Source organism: Drosophila teissieri, chromosome 3L (assembly GCF_016746235.2).
Source record: "Drosophila teissieri strain GT53w chromosome 3L, Prin_Dtei_1.1, whole genome shotgun sequence".
Classification (NCBI taxonomy): Eukaryota; Metazoa; Arthropoda; class Insecta; order Diptera; family Drosophilidae; genus Drosophila; species Drosophila teissieri.
Window position 1 is genome coordinate 7,710,443 of NC_053031.1, and position 21,979 is coordinate 7,732,421.

General features: G+C 44.8%; 5 protein-coding genes across 6 annotated transcripts; 3 read left to right on the plus strand and 2 right to left on the minus strand.

Moving 5' to 3' along the window:
* The first annotated feature begins 1,647 nt into the window (after positions 1 to 1,647).
* On the plus strand, positions 1,648 to 2,407 carry LOC122617613. Of its 2 annotated transcripts, XM_043793539.1 has the most exons (3): positions 1,648 to 1,755; positions 1,830 to 2,091; positions 2,148 to 2,407. In XM_043793539.1, the coding sequence occupies exons 1-2, from the start codon at positions 1,735 to 1,737 to the stop codon at positions 2,049 to 2,051; spliced, it is 243 nt and encodes an 80-aa protein (XP_043649474.1). In that variant the 5' UTR covers positions 1,648 to 1,734; the 3' UTR covers positions 2,052 to 2,091; positions 2,148 to 2,407. The 2 variants fall into 2 exon arrangements, with proteins under 2 accessions (XP_043649474.1, XP_043649473.1); XM_043793538.1 differs by having other exon boundaries at positions 1,830 to 2,405.
* Positions 2,408 to 4,720: 2,313 nt separating this feature from the next.
* On the minus strand, positions 4,721 to 5,256 carry LOC122616512 (vitelline membrane protein Vm26Ab). The gene is made up of 2 exons (XM_043791989.1): positions 5,248 to 5,256; positions 4,721 to 5,182 (listed from the first exon to the last, which is right to left on the minus strand). Exons 1-2 carry the CDS (start codon positions 5,254 to 5,256, stop codon positions 4,727 to 4,729), a joined length of 465 nt encoding a protein of 154 aa, XP_043647924.1. The 3' UTR covers positions 4,721 to 4,726.
* Positions 5,257 to 8,636: 3,380 nt separating this feature from the next.
* LOC122616518 (vitelline membrane protein Vm26Ab) lies at positions 8,637 to 9,244 on the plus strand. Its single transcript, XM_043791995.1, has 2 exons — positions 8,637 to 8,648; positions 8,861 to 9,244. Exons 1-2 carry the CDS (start codon positions 8,637 to 8,639, stop codon positions 9,242 to 9,244), a joined length of 396 nt encoding a protein of 131 aa, XP_043647930.1.
* Positions 9,245 to 15,755: 6,511 nt separating this feature from the next.
* Positions 15,756 to 17,093, plus strand: LOC122617495 (eukaryotic translation initiation factor 4E1). The gene is made up of 6 exons (XM_043793377.1): positions 15,756 to 15,940; positions 15,992 to 16,250; positions 16,309 to 16,383; positions 16,437 to 16,536; positions 16,589 to 16,676; positions 16,728 to 17,093. The coding sequence occupies exons 1-6, from the start codon at positions 15,889 to 15,891 to the stop codon at positions 16,886 to 16,888; spliced, it is 735 nt and encodes a 244-aa protein (XP_043649312.1). The 5' UTR covers positions 15,756 to 15,888; the 3' UTR covers positions 16,889 to 17,093.
* Positions 17,094 to 18,440: 1,347 nt separating this feature from the next.
* Positions 18,441 to 21,979, minus strand: LOC122616521. Its single transcript, XM_043792001.1, is given in 5 exon segments — positions 18,441 to 18,599; positions 18,601 to 19,000; positions 20,571 to 20,847; positions 20,932 to 21,629; positions 21,687 to 21,979. Coding segments are annotated over 5 exon segments (1,623 nt in total). The 5' UTR covers positions 21,865 to 21,979; the 3' UTR covers positions 18,441 to 18,529.

The following is a 21,979-nucleotide window of genomic DNA, read 5'->3' on the forward strand; positions in this document are numbered from 1 at the left end:
TTGGGAATGGGGAATGGGGTCTTATCTAAGCGTAGTGATCGCAAAATATGGTTTCGTTTCAATCCCCGATTTCATGGGCTCATGTGCATGGCAGGCACGCACACGTAATTATAATTTTTACAACGTCTAAGTAAACGCAAATATTTTATGCAAAGTGCCAGCTTCTGAGGGGGAATATGGTGGGCTACAGTGAGTCAGGTAGGGCGGTTCTACCTGTAGTAATGAATGACAGTCCAAAGAAGGCGGCGCGGCATTCGCTGCTAGCCATCAATTGTGGAACAAATACCCTTTGTTTCAAATGCGGCTGTGGAATTGTTTGGTGTTTGGCAAACTTTGTGACGCAGCCGGAAGCAGAGCCAAATTTGGTTGAAATCGAGAGAGTAGATATGGGATACATTTTTATCCATTTCTATAATTATTATTATTATACCCGTTACTCGTAGAGTAAAAGGGTATACTAGATTCGTTGAAAAGTATGTAACAGGCAGAAGGAAGCGTTTCCGACCATATAAAGTATATATATTCTTGATCAGGATCAATAGCCGAGTCGATCTGGCCATGTCCGTCTGTCCGTCCGTCTGTCCGTCCGTCTGTCCGTCCGTCTGTCCGTCCGTCTGTCCGTCTGTCCGTCTGTCTGTCCGTATGAACGTCGAGATCTCAGGAACTACAAAAGGTAGAAAGTTGAGATTAAGCATACTGACTCCTGAGACATAGACGCAGCGCAAGTTTGTCGATTCATGTTGCCACGCCCACTGTAACGCCCACAAACCGCGCAAAACTGCCACGCCCACACTTTTGAAAAATGTTTCGATATTTTTTCATTTTTGTATTAGTCTTATAAATTTCTAACGATTTGCCAAACAACTTTTTGCCACGCCCACTCTAACGCCCACAATCCGCCCAAACCTGCTACGCCCACACTTTTGAAAAATGTTTTGATATTTTTTCATTTTTGTATTAGTCTTCTAAATTTCTATCGATGTGCCAAAAAACTTTTTGCCACGCCCACTCTAGCGCCCACAAACCGCCAAACACTGTCAGTGCTGAAGACTCCTTCGCACTTTCACTAGCTGAGTAACGGGTATCAGATAGTCGGGGAACTCGACTATAGCGTTCTCTCTTGTTTTTATTTGTATACAAATTAAAGTATCTTGAAATAAAAAGCAAAGCTTGTAAAGTAGATAATATTCTTCTAAAGAGTTTTTGTTTTGCAAAAAAGGACTCGGTGATTATGTGCTTTCCAAATTATATATATTTGGGAATTTTTGCTTTTTTATCGACACATTTGTATTTTCTTTTTGGTCATTAATTTTGTACAATAACCTTTTTTCAATCACATTTTAACGACCATTTGATGACCCACAGAGTACACGAAATTTCATCAATTGAACATGCTTATTGGTCGTTGTCTTATATTTATTCTTTCTCAGCAATTTCAAATAGCATTAAGAATATAATTTATGCCACTCAGCGTGCTCAGGTCTAGCAATATTAATGATGTCCCAACTTCTCCGGCTCTCTCCCCGATTCTCAACGATTCTCTGACGATTCTCTGGGTCCGATCCGATGTGATCCGATGCCCATGCCATCCAGCCAAAGGCTATAAATATGATTGACTAGCCCGTCCAATCGAGCAGTTAAATTTTGAATTTCGTTCGCCAAGCCAGCCAGTCCAGTCCAGTACAGCCAGTCCAGTCCAGTCCAGTCCGCAGGAGCAGTCATCGAAAGGGAGCCATGTTGGTCAAGGTCTTAATGGTGAGTGCGCCGAACTGTGGATATGTGGATTCGTAGAATTGTGGACATTTCAAACCTATCAATAATCCTGCCAGTTCGCATTGCTCGTGGCTCTGAGCCAGGCGAAGCCCCAGCTGTTGGTCACGACGCCAGTGAGTTATGCCACCGGAGCGGGTGCCTCTTGGCTGACTCCCTCCTCCGCCTCCGCCGCCTACTATCCGGCCTATGCCAGCTATCCGGCCTACGCGGCGTATGCGTATGCACCGGTTTATGGCGCATACGCCACGTATCCCTACTACTCGTATTTAGGACGGTGAATCCTGCCGCTGCGGGCTAACTGGAATACTCAGTAGATTCGTAGGTATTCCGAGTTTGTGTACAGTTTTGTTAAAAACGCAGCAATGTTTCAGCAGCAGTGTGATTGGATTTATAAACGTAACTTGATTGTAAGAAATTAATAACTTTTTGTTTGGTAAATATAAATTATTACTTCTACTGAGTGTAATTGCTTTGGAGCTATTACTAATATAAAACTTAAAGTGTGCCTTGTAAAATGGTTGTTCTTAAATTTTATTACGCAAATCTATAGCTTTCATTTAAAATATACATACATATATGCTTTTAAGATTATTATTAAAGCAGCATCGTAAAAAGTAAAAAAAACTAAAACAAAAACCTGTCAACTCGAAAAGTGCTAAAATAAACTAAAATAAAATCGAAAAGTAATAAGAAACTCAAAGCGAACATTTCCATGCCCTGTTTGTGTGTGCTCGGAATAATCCTGTTGGTAATGCTTTATTTTCCCTCGCTTGATTCGATTTGGCGCCTGAAATCAAAGCGGCATAAATACATAAAATGATAAACAAATCAATAAATGGCAAGAGGCATCATCTACCTTCAGCCAGGTTCTGTGGGACTTTCCGTTTGCGTTTTTCCTCTTTTCCAGCACATTTTGCCCTCCGTCGTTCCTCAAATTTGCTTACATCTGCGCATATTTTCACTTGCACGTCTTCACTTGGGAATAGGGACTTGGAAAAAGTGGGGAGGAGTATGGTGGAGTAGGGAGAAGTAAGGAGGAGTGCGGGAGAATATGGTGGAGCATGGAAAATCCGGGCAGGGCAGGATGTCGGTTAGTATCTTGGTAACCCGCTACTGATTTACCTTACGTGTATAAATCTTTTATTCATGTAATCCATTTGAAAAACACGTTTGCACATGATTGTGTTCGTTTCGAAAAAAGGGAATCTTTCTAACATATGTATGTACGTATGTATATGTCTGGCACATCCGACCTTTGTATGTGCGGTTCGTGTGTGTGTGTGTGTGCGTCTGTATTTGATTTGAAAAATCGTCAAAATTATATAAAGTGAATACAAATTTCATTTGCTCGGTTTTATTGCTTCGCCAGTTGCCATACAAACATCGGTTGCCAATTGCCATTGCCACAGTGCTGGCGATCAAAATAGTTACATTTTTATTTGGGCAGCCAATTAACGAGGTGTAAAACTCTTTCAGCTTGCAATTTATTTAGTTTGGGATAAGATAGCAGTATGGGTAAATTCTACAATTTGAGTTAAGGTCAAAAGGTTAGCATCATGAGGTGAAAGCTACATACATATATTTCAAATAATTGAGCAATAAATTGCTCTAATAAATATATCTAAGTAAAGCTCAAATGTATATTTTGTGACCTGGTTTTTTATTAAAAACCCAGAAAGTTAAGCTCATTAAGCGAGGAAAATCCTTTTCCCAAAACTTGTGCCACACTGCTTATCATATTTTCGCCAACCATTGACAACTTTTGGGCAACAAAAAGTGGGCGAAAATAAAAAGTGGATGACAAACACGATAGGGCGACAACAAGTAGTATTCAACGTGGCAAAGGCAAAAAGTTGACGGCGCTCCACGCAGTTTTATTGAATAAAAGGTCATTAAATTTGGACGCTATCTGTTGCGAGAACTTGCGAAAATGGAGCAGCCATTTTCCCCTGTGCGGATTTTACTAGCCTTTCCGCTTAGGTAGCAAACTTTACAACTACTTGGCATTTACCACCTGAGCAAGGCGGATTTGGCCGGACGAGGGGCGATGCCAAAGTTATGATAAGGAGCAGCAGGATACCGCCGAGGGGCAGAAGGCTCCACTCGGCCCTTTCAACGCGCAGGACAAAGTCGAGCAGAAAACTTAACTGCAGCCGCTGGCTGCGGGGAAAAAATAGGAAAAAATAAAAGGGAAAAGGAAAAGCAGCAGGGAACGCGCAGGAAACGCTGAAAGGAAGCATATTTCATATAGAAAAGAAATCCTTTTAAATGGAAAGTTTAATCCTGGCCAAGGCAACGCGCAGACTTGCCGCCTAGGTGCAGATGGAGGGGAAAATCGCGGAACTGCGGGAAAAGCGGGAAAAGCGGGACGCCAGATGCCTGGCTTTCGATAAGAACTTAGCTGAACCGAGCCGAGTGGAAAAAGCGGAGTACAAATTGCTCCCCATCACTGCTCAAAGCCAAAGGAGTTCATTTTGCCTCGGGAAAATCGCACAACGGAAGGGGCAAGTGGTACACTAAAAATAAGATTACCTATGCATATTGGCATATTTACATTAAGCAGCTGTACTGAAAGCATAACAAACAATGCTTTTATTGCTTGGATAATGCTAATTTAATCAGGTAATTATTCAAAAACTGTTTTAACTTATATGCTTTTTTTAGTAGAAGGGTTTGAATAAAGAAATGGTGAAGTTCCTCCAAAATAAAGGCATATTCTTTGGGACAAAATATGCATAATTAAAAATGTATGTACAACACTTTTTCAAATATTTCTCAAATGGAAAATAATTTTCCCAATTTTACTTAGTGTTGTTTCTTAAGTTTTCTTTAACACTTCATTAAAATTTTCTAGTGTGTATGTTTTATAAAGAAAACACGCTTGACTTGTCGTGGGTATGTACAATTCTTTATTTACACAAATTGGTCAAGATGGGATTCACAATCGGTCGTCTTACTTCTTCAGCAGGAGGGGAGCAGCGGCGGCGATGGGGGCGGTGTAGGCGGCAGCCACTGGGGCGGCGATGGGAGCTGCGAAGGGGGTGGCGGCATAACGGGCAATGGGGGCGGTGTAGGCAGCGGTATAGGCGGCAGGAGCGGCGTAGGCAGCGGCCACTGGAGCGGTGTAAGCGGCGGCCACTGGAGCGGTATAGGCGGCAGCAACTGGAGCGGTGTAGGCGGCGGCAACTGGAGCGGTGTAGGCAGCGGCAAGTGGAGCGGTGTAGGCGGCTGGGAAGGCGGCGCTGTGGGCCACCGAGTGGGCGGTGTAGCTGGAGGCGTAGGGAGCCACGTAGGCGGCACTGCCCACCACAGCCGGAGCGGTGTAAGCCAGAGGAGCGGCGGCCAGAGGAGCCACAATTCCGGGCTTGGCAGCAGCCACGGCCACAACAGCGAAGAAGCAGACGGCGAACTATATATTGAAGTGCTACTTATTGGGCAGGTCCTTTAAATCCTTAGAATAGTCAATGAACTTACGAATTTCATGTTGATTGTTGATGGGTTTTGTGTTTCTGGTTGTAGTGACTACAGAAAGCAGTGAGCTTGATTTGATGTTGAGTTCGCCCGGCTGGCCAGCTTATATAGTGGCCAAAGCCACTTGGACGCGAAGGCCGCGTTTTGCCATGCAACTGGCATCGCTGGCATCGCAGCTCAAAGTCTTTGACTCCGTTCCAGTTTAGTGGGCCATGCCAATCCAAGCCAAGCCAATCCGACCCGATCCGATCCAAGCCCATCCTATCCGTAGGTTGGTGGTGCACACGCACACTTGGCACGTGCCGGGCCTAATTCGATTTGACTTTGTAACCGGTGGCTGAGTAATTGAAATGCGTCAGTTCACCAGGCGGAACAAAGGCCGTAAACCAATTATGATCGCAGAATCCCACTTTGGGGCGTGGCTATGCAAATGGCAAAGGATTTCGATGGATACTCCTATCATGCAGTAACTGCAAACTAAGGAAGACCAATTCCCTGTGACTTTGATGAAAAGAATGCGCTCAAAATGAATATTTTATGAAATAAAAGTATTCAAAGCTCATAATGTTAATAAATATCAATAGAGAACTTTATTTTTAGGCTTACGCATACAATTTTTCTTTAAGAACTAATATACTTTATGCATTTAAAATATAAGTAAATATATTATTGCTAGCGAAGTTATGAATTTGGATCTAGACTTCAACCCTTGCACTGAAAATTCCACTAAACTTACAAGTTTTAATTTCAATCAAGAAAGCACTCAAGTGATTTTTCGGCAGAGTATTGAAAACTTAATGCCACCCCTGGCAACCTCTTTCGCATGATTCCCACATCATCTCCTCCTTTATCCTCCCCCAAACAACTGCTTTGTTCTCATGAATAATTTGTGGAAACCACTTAAAGGCGGCTGCCCCTTGTCGTGCTGCCTTCAAATGTCGCTGGCATTTTCTCGACGAATTCAAACCAGAATTTTTTAATAGACTTCTTCTTGATGAGGGCTCGTGGATACGGAGACGGATACGGCTTAGGACTGTTGTGATGAGGTGGTCGGTGGGTGGCATGTGTGACGTTCGCTTTTTACGGCACTTAAACGACGCATTAACGCGCACGCACAGCTGCTGCCACGCCCCCTGCCAACGCCCCCATACCCCTACCCAATCCCGATCCTGATGCAGACATAACCCCGGCCAAGTCAGAGGCAGTTGCGCCTTTATTACGGCAATAAACCCAACTTGGGGCAGGAACTGGGCGTAAAAAGGCAAAAGTGCCGCGAATATTTCACGCAACTTGTTCAAAGCCGCTTCGAGCTGCCCATCATAAAATGGGATTTCTGGGTAGCTAGGTCATTACAACCATCATATGTATACTCATTTTTACATATTTTTAATTTTTAATATTTTTAATTTAATGATAAAAGAAAAAGATAGTTAAATAATATATAATTTGAAGCTTGCTGACTTGTATTTGTTCAAAGCTTTTAATGTGGATACTTAACTTAAATAAATATATTTTGTTATTTTAATAAGTTATGGATATCCTTGAAGTCGAGAAGGACGCGCTGCTCACTTCTTTTGGCTCCGAAGTCCTCGACCCACGCTTTGTCCCTGTCAAACGGAGCGATTTTTTGTGCGCGACTTATTGTTGAAATTTCTTGCTTTTTAATTACTTGCCGGCACTCGCGGATACATATACATTATCCCCAGCTCCAACTCCGAATCCTTTGCCTCCTCCCAGGGGACTGCTCTTTGATATGCTCCCCGTTCGGGGCACTCGAAAGTTGCGGGCACTCGAAACGGCTGCCATGTGGAAGAGGAGGAGGAGAAGGATGGGGAGGTGGCATCAAAGCTTTTAGGCGGATTAACCAATATAATAATTTCAGTAGCAAGTCCTCGCCACAAACTTGACAATGAAAGCAGCCTGGTGGCCAGAAGGGAAGTCAAGTGTCAAAACAAATATGTTTGCCGCCTGCGGTTGCCGTTTGCAGTGCTCAATACGTGCCCCCACTTCCTCGCTGCATGATTGTGCATTTAGTAGACACCACATACACAGACTCCTCCACATCCACATCGACGTCCACATCCCTGAAGGAGCCCATCCACGGATGGCAATAGGCTGGCTCGTATGCGCAGGCACATGGCAAACACTTGAGCCGCACAAAAGGAGCGAAGGAAGCGGCAGGATGCGCGCCAAATCCTTCGCCTGCAACATCATCATCGACGGTGCCTGAAAAGCAAACCAGAAGGAGAACGGCAACAATTTGCTGTAGTCGCAAAAAAGTCTAGCCAACTCCTACAGCAAAAAAGGTTCAAAACAAATCGGATATTGCTTAAGAAAGTTTCCTTTGGTATAAACACAAATGTGTTAAATTCAGAGCCTAAAATATATCTTTGCATTGGAATAATATATCGAAATAAGTTGCTTTCAAATCATTTTTTCTCCCTGTGTACTGCCACACCCCCTGGAATGCACCGCCCCCTTTGAGCAGGGCTTCTTCCAATCCCATTCCGTGCCATTTTATCGCCACCATCCACCAATCCATTGCGTTGCTGAAATCGCGTAATTGGCATTTTTAAGCAAAATTCACGCTTCAACACTTTTTCAAGTGTGAGCCTGGCGCAGCAGCAGGAGTATCAGGATATGTGTTCCTCAACAGCCAGCAAGGAGTGGGTGGAGTGGGTGGATATGGGTGGAGATGGGTGGCTCTTGTGGTGGTGCATCCTTGTGACGTACGCTTAACCACACACGGCGGGCTGCACTCGATATCTCTAATTAGTGAGTTCTAAGCTCTTTTGCCCGCAATTTGCGACATTTATTAATTAATTTCTGCCAGCGGTGAGTGCGGATAATTGGACGGTGATTAGCCGGATTTATTGTGGTCTATTAAAATAGGCAAATAGGCAATTGGGCAAAATGGTAATGGAGCGGAATGACTTGATAATTTCCTGATGTCGCGCCGGCATAACATTCATAAATCACTCGAACTTCAGCTGCCTGTTCGGTGGCGGTTAAACCCGCAAGACCCATTAAATTGTAAGCCCATTGCAGTCGTCAAGGTCAGGGACAAATCGCCAGGCGATTCAAAGTAACGGACGCTCAGGCACGCACCAAAAATAAGACATGGTCAGGTCTAGACCACGAAAACTACAAAAAATGTGGGCAACCACAAAACAAAAACGAATACAGTAGCCAAGAATTGCGCATGCGCAACGTCAATCGAAAGTCGTTGACTTGGCAACCATCGATGGCTGATCTACAAGCGTGATCTGCATGGGTAAGTGGCTCGAAAAGTGTAAGTGGCTATAAAAGAGCCGTGCAGCTCGAAGTTGGACATCACAAACCCATTGGCCATCCACCAAGTGACAATCCAAAAACAAAACCAATCCATCAAGATGTTCAAGATCGTAAGTACAAGGAAGCTACTTAGAACAAAAAGATTATTTAAAATCAAAACAAAGTGTTGCAAAATAGTTCTTTTCTGCTTTCTTTTGCAATTTAAAATAGCTCAATAAACCATTTTCAAGTAATATTCTTCGAAAGTAATCATAACGTCTTATAAATAATATATTATAATATTATTTTACGTATCACTCACATTGAATCTCCCTCTTCTTAGGCTGCTATATTCTTCGCTGTTGTGGCCGTGGCTGCTGCCAAGCCCGGACTTGTGGCTCCTCTGGCTTACACCGCTCCGGCTGTGGTGGGCAGTGCCGCCTACGTGGCTCCCTACGCCTCCAGCTACACCGCCCACTCGGTGGCCCACAGCGCCGCCTTCCCAGCCGCCTACACCGCTCCAATTGCCGCCGCCTACACCGCTCCAGTTGCTGCCGCCTATACCGCTCCCATCGCTGCTCCTCTGGCCGCCGCTTACACCGCTCCCTACACCCGATTTGCCACGCCCTACGCCGCCGCCTACACCTCGCCCCTGGCCTACAGCTCGCCCTATGTGGCCCGCCCATACGTCGCCGCTGCCGCCGCCCCTCTGCTGCTGAAGAAGTAAATCGACGGATCGTGAACCCTGCGGAAGATATTGCCCCGTGAGCCTGGCTCATGGCTTGGTATTTATTTTCCACGCAAACCCCCACTTGTGATGCATTAAACCTCTTAGAATCTACACATTCCAACTGATTTTTACTCATGGGCAAATAGTATTCTAAACTAATAAGCCATATTCACAAGCCATTTGTTGACTAAGCTCAGCGTCAACTTAAGAGTTAATTAACACTTTCAAAAATCCAATATGGACCTTTTTTTGAAACTGCATACCACTTGAAGAGATCTACAAACTGATAACCAACTGACTTCAAAACCTCCATATAGCATGTGAGATTTGGTTTTTTAGATTGGCATGCGAAGCAGTGGCTTTCGCATATTTAAATGCTCCATTAGCGAGCGGTTTTTTGCGGCCATTCGAGCTAAGCGTTCAATTATTGCTATGTGTCGAGGCTGCGGATTGGGTCTGCATATAAATGAGCATGGAAACCTCGTTCATCTGCCATGAAATTGTTGGGCTCCAGCCGCAGGCTTCAATGAGTTTTGGATGTGTGTACATATACGTATGTACATATGTACATCCTGAAGCCTGCGAAAACCGAAATTGCCGCAGCAACCGCAAGCCACCAAAATATGGGTTAGCATCCTTCGTGCCCAAATCCTCAGCCCGCCAACTCAAAGCCAAGGACCCCACCTCAAGGCAAACAGACATCAGAGATGACAAGCCGGCTGGGAGCAGTAAATTAAAATTGACACCTGATGCTGACACAATTTGAGAGCTCTTGGTATCGAAGGCCGGGCCGACTTGGGTTTACTTCACTCCCGGCGCTAATGAGGCCTGAAACCAAAATGCGTCAACAGTTCAGCTCAGTTCAGTTCGGTTCAGTTCGGTTCCCTCCTTATGATGGTGATGATTTTGATGACATTCGAAGAAGGCGCTCCATTTAACCGTACTCATTGCCACCCCCACCCCTCGAATCCAAGTACTTAATCATTATTAAATGGCATATGAAGTGCTTGGCTGAACACTTTTGCGAACATTTTCTTAATGAATTCGGGTCGAGTGTGTAGCTGGGCTCAAATTTCTGGCCCTGATGTGAAAGCTGACTATAGCATTGTGTTGCCTAGTACAAATAATTCTATAAGTAATTGTACTTGCGATAATTATGAGCTTTTACACTTTTACAATTCAGTCTATTAGATTGCTTTAATTATTTCCTAGCTGGTTGTTCATATTACAAAGTTGGATATCTAACAAATTTGGCATCATATAGGCCGTGGCCAATGTTTGCCTTAAAAAGTTGTTCACTTATTGGTTTTCGGGTTGGCTTGCCCCTCAGCCAAAAAAAAAGCGCAAGAGGGCAGATGTTCGACTTCATTGTTGACTTGGTTAAATGGCCCTAAATGACCAGCCCCAAAAGTATTACTCTGCCAGTTTGGTCAGCAACAGGCTGCCCCCACTCCTTTGCCAGGATGTGGGACGTGTTTGTTTTTGGGCAAACAAGAGCAAAACGTTGAAGGGTTAAAAGTTTAAGCAGTGCGTGATTCCTGGCATCCAGGATCCCCCACTTGCTCACAGGTTCACAGATTCCCCTGTGCCAGAAAGTTTCTGCATATGCTGCAAGCTGTCCGCCGGCAGATTACCGCAAATTTTGCGCTTGAATAATCGCTGGGAAAAGGGTTGCTCCTGGAGGAGCTGATGGGCTTGGGATTCGGATCCGGATGAGACGGGTGCAGCCAGCATCCACTTTCATTACAAAATCTGACAGCCCGTAAGAAACTTCTTGCGGTTGCTTTTGTACGGCAAGCGCAACGAAAAGTAAGCAGGTGCACTATAAAAAAATGTGGTTACTAGATTTAGCATAGAAATAAGCTACATTAAAGTTAATTGTCTGTATACCGAGGTTTGGGTATATCAAATTTCTAGAACATCATAGTTTGGATTAGTATTTTTGGCAATTTGAATATTAATCTGTTGGAACTCAATATTCAATTTAATTATATCATGTTATATATGTAATCAAATTGCCAATATAACTTGTTCTAAGTGCTGATGCCACAAACTAACTTTCCGCACACATGTACCACTTCAAAATTAAGTTTAAACCAGTGAAACTATGGTTTCCGAAGATTCGCAATTTGGATACCTATAGCATTCCCTTAAAAATGACTATTAAACTTTCTGATAAAAATTGAATTGGTCCGTGAAGAACACGAAAAATCCATCAAATTGTATCGGAATTCTTTTCAGTTGAAGTGCAAAATGTAAGGGGCATAAAGCGAAGATGAGCAGTAACAACAAAACGGAAATACCTCATTACAACAAAAAGTCGTTGGGATCTTATGCTGGTGCCTTTGCCTTCGTCCTTTTGCTTCCTTTTACTGCGTTACTGCCTCCATTGCGTTGGAATTATGCGGCATTGTCTAAAAATGAGTTTTCGTTGCTTGTTGCTATTTTTACGTTTCATCGAACAAAAGCAAAGTACCTTGCTGAATGCGGAGTAATAACAAAAACAGGACGACGTACAGGACGAACAGTAAGGACACGAACAGAACGCGAACAAAGAGCTGAAAGTTGGCAAACATAAAGCATTAACCAAGCTTCGGCAGCAAAGGATCTCGATGCGCAGCAGGAAAGACAAGCCACAAAACACTCAGCGAAGGTAGCAGCCCAACGAACCATCACTGCGTCACTGCGGCAACCTGGGACTCTCCACACCCCTCCACACCCCTGCTTCCTCCCAGGACATCAGTGCATCCCCATGCCCATCCTGGCATCCCCTCCGCATCCCCTTCGCATAGCAGTAGGTAGTTGCAGGAGCACACAATACGCACGCATTCGTGACGTGTTGTGCACAGCAGCTGGCAGGCGACAAAAGTTGTGTAAGGAAATGTCTTCCATTAGTTAGGATATTATCCAAAGGATATTTATAAAGATATCTTGAATTAACTTAGGGATAATCCCAGATTTTGGCTTTTAATAAAGCTCCACCCCTGTACTTTTTACAACAGAAACAATTAATTACTTTTAGTTCTTTTAATTTTTCAGTTGGTATATCTATCTAGTTTTGAAACATAATTTTGTTCTTAAATAGATTGCATCTTAAAATCTAATAGTTTTGTAAACTAATAAGATACTTCTACAAAATTCTTCAAAACTATTCTTCCTTGCAATCTAACTTGTGTCGCCTGTCGAAAGTTTTTGTGCCCGGCAAAGAAATGCAGCCGCCTTTGTAGTTATGTGCATGATGAAGAAGCAGCTTTTTGCACCCCTACCCCAAGGTCCTCCACCCACCCGAATGGCATTCCAACCCACCCCCACCCCCAGAAATGCGGGCTCACTGGCAGTCGTCGCATTAAGTGAAGCACGCGGCATGTTGGATCAAAATGAAGTGCTGACAACGCAATGCCGGCAATGTCCTGGAGGGCAGGACGGACTGGGGAGTTCTGGACAGGATAATAGGTGGAGGTGAAGGTGGAGGTGCGCCAGGTAAGCGTCTTAGCACAGACCGCAGCCCTAAACCGAGGGATGTGATGGTGGGATGAGGTGGCCATGGCTGCCACTTCAATGGCTCTGCGTCTCCATGTCCCTGCATCCTTTTTTGCCATTGCCCTTTAAAATCCGCATCTGGCACCTACTCTTCGGCTCCAACGGGCTGTTTAATTTACGCGCTGCTATTATTTTAATCTTTTGCGCTACACACAGCGTGAAATGACTTTCACCTGGCCCCGAGCACCGGCTTCAAAGATATAGAAGCTATAGCTTCGACTCCAAGTTGGGGTGGCCAGCGCCCAGAGGCGTCGTCTTGGTCCAAAGTATTTAGCACCGCAAACAAGCACATACACAGACAGCCATGGGCAAGCAAATAGGAGAGGCAGAGCTGGATAATTTTTATCAGATTTAAAATCAGTAATATACAATTACATATATTCAACCACAAATAAGTGATAGCATGATACATTAATAATATTTAAATTAATTTTAGTATAATTTATGTTTAAGAAATTGTCTCAACTAAAATTTTAAAATAAAAGAGCTTTTGATTTATTTAAAATTTTGTTGAATGAGGGGAAATTATCCTTAAAAGCTAGTAAAAGCAGAAACTCAAGAAACATTTTTGGAACCACTAAAATTCTGACTTCTACTGTGGCGATACTTTAGCCTCGTACACCTGTATCTTTTTGTCCAGGTGAGAGGGCCAAACGACAACTGGGGGCGTGGCAAGTGGAGCAAATGGGGCAGATGCGGCCGATGGAGCAGACGGACTGGGGGCTGCCGGAAGCCGCTGTCAGTTGGCTTGGCCTCAAGGTGCTGGATGTGCAGGATGTGTTGTCGCTACCCAACCCCCACACTTACCACTGCTTCTTATTGTTTTATGTGGCTGTCTTTTCCCGCATTGAGGGGGGATGGGAGGGGAGTGAAGTGGAACCTCCGCCGCTTGCCACTTCAAGGTGCAAAGTGTACGACGTGCGTCGTTCCGTACATCATCGCATGCTTTGTGCTCTCAGCACTGAAATCTTTTACAATCAACATGAAGCAGCAGCAAAGCAATTTTGTAGCCAAAAAAATAAAAAAATAAAAAAAGAGAAGAAAAGACAGCCGAACGGAAGCGAAACGAGAAGTGGCGGGCTGAACGGCGGAGGGGGGGTAAAACCGGAGCGAACATAATGCCTCAAATCATTTTCATTTCTTGCATGCGCTTGTCTGCACAGAACTGCCTCAAGATGAGGTCCTAGCTCTGGGGTCCTTGGATCCTTGAATCCTTGGATCCTTGGATCCTGGGCTTCTCCTTGTAGTTTGCCCCATTTACGCGCTTTTCCCCCACGGTTTCCTCGACAGTTTGTGGGCGTTTTTACTGCTCCGGCTCTCAAATCGCTTAAGCTGGTGCGGAGCCATCTACCCTAGACACCCTCAACATTACAATATTTTAAAAGATTTACTGACCATGTATTTTCCAGCAAAGTGCAAAAAGCTGTAAAATATTGCGTATACGCCAAAGTGCCACCTGAGAAGCGCACAGCACAAAGTCAAATCTAACAAAGCATGGCTAAGCGTTTGCGGGAACTTAACTCGAATGGGGGAGAAGCCCCAAAAAAGAGTTGGAACTGAACTGAAGTTTTCCCTCTCGGGAATTTATGGGCTTGCAACTCCACATTTCGGGGCAGGTAATTTTTAGTTATGAAGGAATAAGCAAGTATGTCAAAAAATATAAATAGAGGAAAACTTTTATTTATTGGGAAAAGAGGAAGGAAGTAAAGCAGGATGGAAAGCATATAAAATGTTCTACAAGTTACGCAAGCCAGAAATTAATCACCTTTCGGAAATGGTAAAATTCGTATAACTTTCCTTGATTTAACTTATTCGCCCAATTAACGCAACAAATTCGGTGTAGTTTTTCCTGGTAAAACCCCAAAAATACGAGCTGCAGCAGCAGGCAAAGCTGCTTAAGAGCAAAAATAAATAGAATTTTTAAGTAAATTGAGGCTGGCAACTTATTTGGCTGCGAGCACCAAGAACAGGGAGCAGTGCCAACACTTTTGTTCCAAACTTGGCCGGCATAACTCACCCGAGCACCAGCAGATGGAGATGCAGACGGAGATGGAGACGGAGCTGGAGATGGTGAGGTGCATCTGCGGGTTGGAGTGCAAGTTGGTGCCACCGCACCACCAGTCGCGCAACAAATGGTGCACATTACAAGGGCCCAAAGCTACTTTGCCAACGGTGCCAAAGGAGCTGCCACGTAGCGACTCACATATTTTATTATCTGCACCGCCGCCAGGGGCGTGGCAAAGTGGGGGCTTTGCCAAAGGACTCCGGCACGGAGCAGCAAGGACCTTGTGTGTGCAACAAGGCGCACAACTTAAGCGGCGAAGACAAATTTTTATTGCCACAAGCCCAAGTCGATTTCGATTATTGACTGCAGGCCAAACTGTTGCACAAGGAGCAGCGACAGCAGACAAGAAAGGGGGATTCCCCCATATCCCCACTTGCTCCAGCTCCAGCTCCAGCTCCATTCCCAATCGGATCCTTCTTTCCGGCTGCCAACTTTGTGTGTCTGTGGCTGCCACCGCCGTCGTCATCGTCGTCGCTCATTTGAGTCACATTTTATTATTTTCGTGCATTTATCGTATGCTCGGTGGCATTTTATTTTATTAGCGTGACATTTCAATTGATAGACCCTCGGGTCCGCACTTAACCGACTCAATTTGATTTTGCAACCAAAATGTGCGAATGGGAGCTGCAATATGAGAGTGTTTGAATGGGGTGCTTAAAACTTGGACACATTTCTTATGGCCTGAATGTTTGGTATACAAACTCTGCCAGGATTTACCATAAAATATTAAAAAAAAGATTTATTTGAATTTTTTATCTGCAATACTTTTGAGTATACACTCTTTTGAATGTAAGCGCATTTTTCAACGAGATGGTCACACTGGTTTTCCAATACTTTTTCCAAACCATGGTGGCAACGCTTTTAATGTCATTTTTTGATAGTTGTCAAAGTGCAAACTCATATTCAGCCCATTTTCATTAACGCTTATACTTTGCACGAGACATATACTATTTCAAGGAGTTTTTTTTTAATAAAATAGAACGAGAAAACTAACATAAAAGGTTCGCTTAACGAATTGAGTCAGTAAAAAATAACTATGGTGTACACCGGTTACGTGAGCAACGGATTGCAGGCGGCTGAGGAAACTGGTAAGCCTTAATAAGATCCTTCTTTGTATGGTATAAATCGGGAAATTATAGAATGGGTGCAGTATGAAGATCCCACTGAGTGGAAACACGGCCTGGCCGTTTATGATGGCTTGGAACTGTTGGGCGTTGATGAGCAGGAGCTGCAGCCCTCCTTGAACCGGGTGATGAGAATCATCGACTACGACCTGGCCATGAAGCATCCATTGGAGCATACCTGGACTTTGTGGCACTGGGAGAACGATCGCACCAAGTGCTGGGCCGATATGCTCGTCGATGTGACCAGCTTCAACACCGTTGAGGACTTCTTCAGGTCAGTTGCATATAAGGTTATAGGGTATATATTATTGCAAAATAATTTGCTTTGACAGTGTGTACTACTTTGTGAAGCCGCCATCGGATCTCAAGATATTCAATGACTATATGGTCTTCAAAGAAGGTATTCGGTGAGTTCTAAAAGTCACTTATTTGAGTCCCTCCTATATATATTACGGTTTAGTCCCATGTGGGAGGATGATACCAACAAGGAGGGTGGTCGTTGGATAATGCTCCTGGACAAGGCTTCTAGAACCTATATAGATAAGATGTGGCATGATTTGGTAAGCCACTTGGTTGCACCACAAACTTAAGCTCAATTATATTCCCCTTTAGCTTTTGTGCATGATTGGCGAGTGTTTCAAGTACTCGGACGAGATATGCGGAGTGGTCATCAATGTGCGCAACAAGGCTAATAAGCTATGTGGGTATAGCACTGTATTCCACGTGGGGTTTTATCTTATCTTCTTTACAGCCCTTTGGACAAAGGACTCGCGCAATGTGGAGGCCATCCTGTCCATTGGCAGGCAGATGAAGGAGCTGCTGCGTCTGGGCGACATGGAGATCCAGTACCAGGTGCACAAGGATGCCATGGTGCACCATGGACCCAATGTCCATGCCATCTTCAAGTTGTAGGCGCCAAATGGAGGCCAACTCCCAAGGGCGCCATCATATGCCATGTATATGCCCAGTTCTTGGTCAGAAATGTGCATCTGCGATAGCACAATATGCCTAAGACATTTGTCAAACTCACATTTTATCCACGCGCCAATGCTTTTCGAGATAAATAGCGATTGTACCATGAATAAAGCATTGCGTAGAGCAGTAGGGACAGAAACTACTCTCTGGCCACGATTCGTGTTCTGGTGTGTCCTGCGGCTGCCACAGTCGTCTCACGTATTCCACGGCGGAGTGGGAAACACTCGCTTCACTGCGATTATCCTTGGCGTCATAATTTTGGGCGACTCTACCCCATCCTTTAACGGCTGCCATCCCGCGTCAAGTGCTTATTTCCTATGTGTGTGCGTCATCCTTTCAGGGCTTTTGTTTCCCTGCTGCTGCGCATAGCAAATTGTGACCAATTTATGGAAATATGCTAGGGAAGCGCAATATCCTCGGGAATATCCAGGGAAGAGCTGCTCTCTTAGCAGGATTTGCAGGCTGTATTAGATATGTTTTCTAGAAATGAAATGAAACATTTTGTGTACTTATTATAATAACCAGTATTTCAGAGAGCATTAAAGGTATTCCTGGATATTACATTACCGTACTCATATACTCGTGTATCTAAGAACAATATGTTTAGTTAAATATTAAATTATATTACAAAAAATATAAAATATTGAGACCCTGGGGTGTCATCACTGATGCCCATGTGAGTCGTATGATTTGATTGCTGTAATTTGTAAGGATTTTGCTTTTATTGTTTTATTGAATTATGAAGTGGCAGCCACCAAATGACTGGAACGTGATACACTGCACATGGGGTTATGACAGTGCCAATGGCAGCGTATCCCTGACATCCTGTCCATCCTTCCGGCGATGTCACCCTCCCTAGCTACCTCCCTCCCTCCCTCCCTTCGCAGGACGAATCCTGTTTGATATGAGCGGCATTCCTTGGCGCAGATGAACGCATGCAGTTATTCGGTCCGTAACGTGAATTGATATGCCAACACGTACGCGGATGGCGAGGAGCAACTGATGCGGAGGAGCAGGTAAGAACCTGGGATAGGGCAAATAGTTTACCCCAAGCCAAGCACTTAAAGAGCAATTTAATAACCGCTATAAAAGGTTTTCTTTTCGCCGGAGAAACAAAAGCCAGCCGGGGGATTCCCCCTCCTTTGGCAGCGGCAAAAGCAAATAGAGGATAACTGGACAAACACAAACAGAGAATATCCGGCAAAGGGCAGCACTAATGTTGCCGAGTTCTCTCCTATATTAAATGAAATGCAAGCTTAATTGAAAAACGCTGACTTGGCTGCACGGAAAACAAATTCCATAGTAGTATGTTGCATATGCAACCTCACTGGGCAGATACAAATGAAAACGGTCTATGGGAAATCTAAATAAAATCTACCAAAAATTAAATTAATTCACAAAAGATGTAAATACTTGTATGTATTTATATGCTTTAAACATACCAAAATATTGTATTTAAATTAAACCATCTCTGGAGTAATTATCTTGTAGCAAGTGTTTCAGTGCTTCCATTTTCGCATTTTCTTTGCCATCCTCCTGTTGCTGCAATGAGAACATCGTAGCCTGTTGCAATTTTAATTAAACAAAAAGCGTAAAATGTTTGACCATTTGCACCGTGCCGGGATGTTGCTCCGGATTCGACTTCTTTTGCCTGAGCTGGATCTACCAACTGTCTTTGGCACGTAAATTTTCTTTGCCAACAAGCACAAAATGGTTGGGCTGGTGTCCTGTGTCCTGGACGACCGAGTCCTGTTGTCCTGGTTGTCCCTCTTGCGCTGCACAACAAATTAATTGTCTGTTTTTCACATAAACTTTTGTCGGTCTCCAGTTGCCGCTTAGCTCCCAGCTCCCAGCTCACAGCTCCCAACTCCCAGCTCTCGGTAGCTGCTTCTCCTCCTGCTGAAGGTCCTGCGGTTGTCCTGCGTGTCGCGTCCTTCCAATTTTCAGCTCGCTGTTTGTTGCGTAAATGGCGGCCGTTCTGCTTGTAATGGTCAATCTCCCCCAGTTTCCCCCAACGTCGCACTCGAGTTTCACTTGGCCATCGCTTAGCTCATTTGCTGGCCATCGCTTTTGGCGCAGGGGTTCCGTTTTCATTCTTGTCATAATTCAAATGTAATTTACCAGATACCCACCCACACACAGGACTTCCCTGTCGCTCATAATTAGTTTTTGATTAAAGATGCCACCTAGACTCCCCAAAAAGACATCGCCAACTTGGAGCTCGTTGCTTTTCTTTTGTGGGAGAAAATTATGGCGCCCAACGAAGGGGGAAAATGTTGGCGAAAGCTCTTGAATTGAAATTTCGATTAAATTTAAGTTTGTAAAATATTTTTCTAACAAAATGAAGTGATTGATGCTGGGGTAGCTTCTACTTTCAATATATTTCTATAACATCCTCTCCGTTTTCCCTACGAGTTTTCTTATTTTCTTTTGCAAATAATTTTCCCATTCAGCTGCAAGCTTCATTTTCACTTTATTGATTGGCATTTAATACAGCAGAAGTTCGAGTGGAAAAACAAGGGAGTGGTATGTAGATCTGGGAATGCAATTAAAATAACGAAAAGTGGAAAATGCAATAAACACTTTTCAGTTTGCCAATGGCAGTGAAGCACAGGCGGCAAATTAACTAGATTAACTCATCGATGGATGCGGCAAATCTGTTGGCCACTTTGTGTTGGCCATACGACACATTCGCCACTTGCCAAATAAAATGAAAGGCATTTTGGTTGTGGAGGCGGAGGCAGATTAAATCGAAACAATTCAGAGTGTGTATTTTGCTGGCAGTTGTGTTGGCGATTTGCATTTTAAAATAATGACTACATAAAAAACTAGTTAAAAGTTGACAACAATGAAATGTCAAAAGCGCTGGAAAACTTTATGCTCCGTACCCGAGAAGTGAGTCGGGTAAACTTTTTTGTGTCTTTCTGTTTAATGCGACTCCAGCCCGTGTAGACCCACCTATTTTCCGAAACCCATCCTTTTGCGCCAGCTCTGCGAAATCCTTTTTCCCCTTTTGTTTTGCCCGAACAATAACAGCAAATTTTTCTAAAATTTCATGTCGCCCTCTAACCACCCACCGCCCTCCGCCCCCTGACTGCCACGCCCCCGGGCTTAGCCCAGCCCAAGCTATTTGCAATTTAACTTTTTCCCCCTCATAAACAAGAGGGGGGATTCGGGGGGAGGGTTTCTGGGGCCAAGTCAAAACAGGGACACGTAGCCCAACTCGGCTTTAGTTTTTAGTTGGCTTTTATTAACTTTTGTCTCTGTCTGTGTGCGGCGCTTTGTGTGTGTGTGCGTGTTTTGTGTCTGTGTGAGCACTGCTCTGGCATTTCCACTTATTTTTTTTTGTTGGCATTAAAGTTGCACAATTACCGAGATTTGACACTAAGACGATGGCGGTGCTTTGGGGGATCGGAGGACTGGAGGATTGGGGGATTCCCACAAACTGCTCGACCAATTTACAGTAGTGCTCAAATTTCACAAAAATCAACAAGGGAAGCCACTCCTCGGTGTTGTTATCCACCCATTTGAAAGTTCTACATACATATGTACATATATGTAGTAAGCCCACCCAGCGTTCTGGTCAATTTAACTTTACAGGCTTAAGAGGTCCTCCTCTGCCTCTTCAACGGGGTATCGGTGTTCCGGACTTCGACCAGCGACTGATAGAAACATTCCGGCGGCGGCGAGATGTCGATGTACCAAAGGTAGGCGTTCACAAAATCCCTGGGGATCGAGTTCCGCAGCACTGCATCCGCCAGCATTGCGTAGACGCCACGGGCACGGAGCAACTGCTTCCGGATGGCCATCAGGCGACTGCTCCTGGTGGCCTTGTTGCCGTTGGTGTTCCCGGCCACCGCCTTGTACAGGTTGCCAAACACCTGGTGGAACATGGTCTAAATGGGGAAAGGAAGAAGTTAGGGCCATATCTAAATCTCACTATTCCAATGCTCCCAAAGTTAAAATATAACTTGACTCACTGTGATTGTCAAATCAGCGATGCTCATCCGCTGGAAGTCCAGGCCGCGCTCCTCGGTGGCCATGACGAAGGCGAACTTGATGGAGGCGGGCAGGGCGAAGCAGTAGCACTGCTGGGCGCTCATCAGGCGGAACAGCATGACCATGCAGTTGAGGGCAATGAGGCAGGCACCGGGCGACGAGTCCTGCCACTTGGGCACCAGCACAGCCCACTCCGCCGGATTGGGATCCTCGTCCACAGTCATCCTGCCGTAGGCAAGCCATCGATTGCTGAGCGGAGCCTTGAAGTATGGTGGCAGTGTCATATCCGCGCCATTGAACTCCACGGCCAGAACGAAGTCGAAGCGGATGAAACGCTGGCCGTTGCTGCCCCGCTCCAGAGCCACCACTTGGTGGACGAAGGGCACGTGGTTGAGGCTCAGCACCGAGTACTTGAGGTCGTATATCCGACCCGTGCACGTGGATGACGCACTCTTCAGCTTGGAAATGGCCCGCTGCAGCTCCCGCTGGAGCAGAAGGTTCAAACACTTGACATTGACCGCATTGCCGAAGAAGAACGGGTGCTGGTAGTTGGCTCTGGTGAACTGCACACTGCGTGTCTGCTCATCGTAGGTGGGAACCACTGCCTCCGGCAGTCGGATGGGCAGGAAGATCTCAAAGTTGAGCGGCATGTCCAGGCACAGGTTGTCCACAAAGGAGGCTGCTCATTGGGTGCTGTGTAATAATGTGCTGGAAGAGATCGGATCCCTGAACTTACCCGTTTTGTGGAGCTGTCCCAGTTGGTTCCGGAACACCGCACCATCCTGGAGCAACTGCTGCTGAATGGCCAAGGACAGCATGCGTGAGTCGTGGATGAAGAGCTGGTGCTCTTCCTTGTCCACCGTAAACTCCAGGGCCATGTCCTCCATGACGTCCATAAAGTTGCACTGCTCCATGTTGGAAAAGGTTTCACTTCGTCCTGTGCAAATGCGTTAAGAAAAAGCTGTGAAGGGTCTTTCAACAAGTTACTTATAAAAAGTAAATGATCCTGTTCAGTAACTCTAATTTCAG

What these genes read in the sequence shown, in the direction of transcription:
- LOC122617613 (XM_043793539.1), top strand. Translation starts at nt 1,735, where the DNA reads ATGTTGGTCAAGGTCTTAATG. An exon ending in TGTTGGTCAAGGTCTTAATG is followed by an intron (nt 1,756 to 1,829) that starts GTGAGTGCGCCG and finishes TAATCCTGCCAG; the next exon opens with TTCGCATTGCTCGTGGCTCT.
- LOC122617495 (XM_043793377.1), top strand. Translation starts at nt 15,889, where the DNA reads ATGGTGTACACCGGTTACGTGAGCAACGGATTGCAGGCGGCTGAGGAA. An exon ending in GCAGGCGGCTGAGGAAACTG is followed by an intron (nt 15,941 to 15,991) that starts GTAAGCCTTAAT and finishes GGGAAATTATAG; the next exon opens with AATGGGTGCAGTATGAAGAT. An exon ending in CAACAAGGCTAATAAGCTAT is followed by an intron (nt 16,677 to 16,727) that starts GTGGGTATAGCA and finishes TCTTCTTTACAG; the next exon opens with CCCTTTGGACAAAGGACTCG.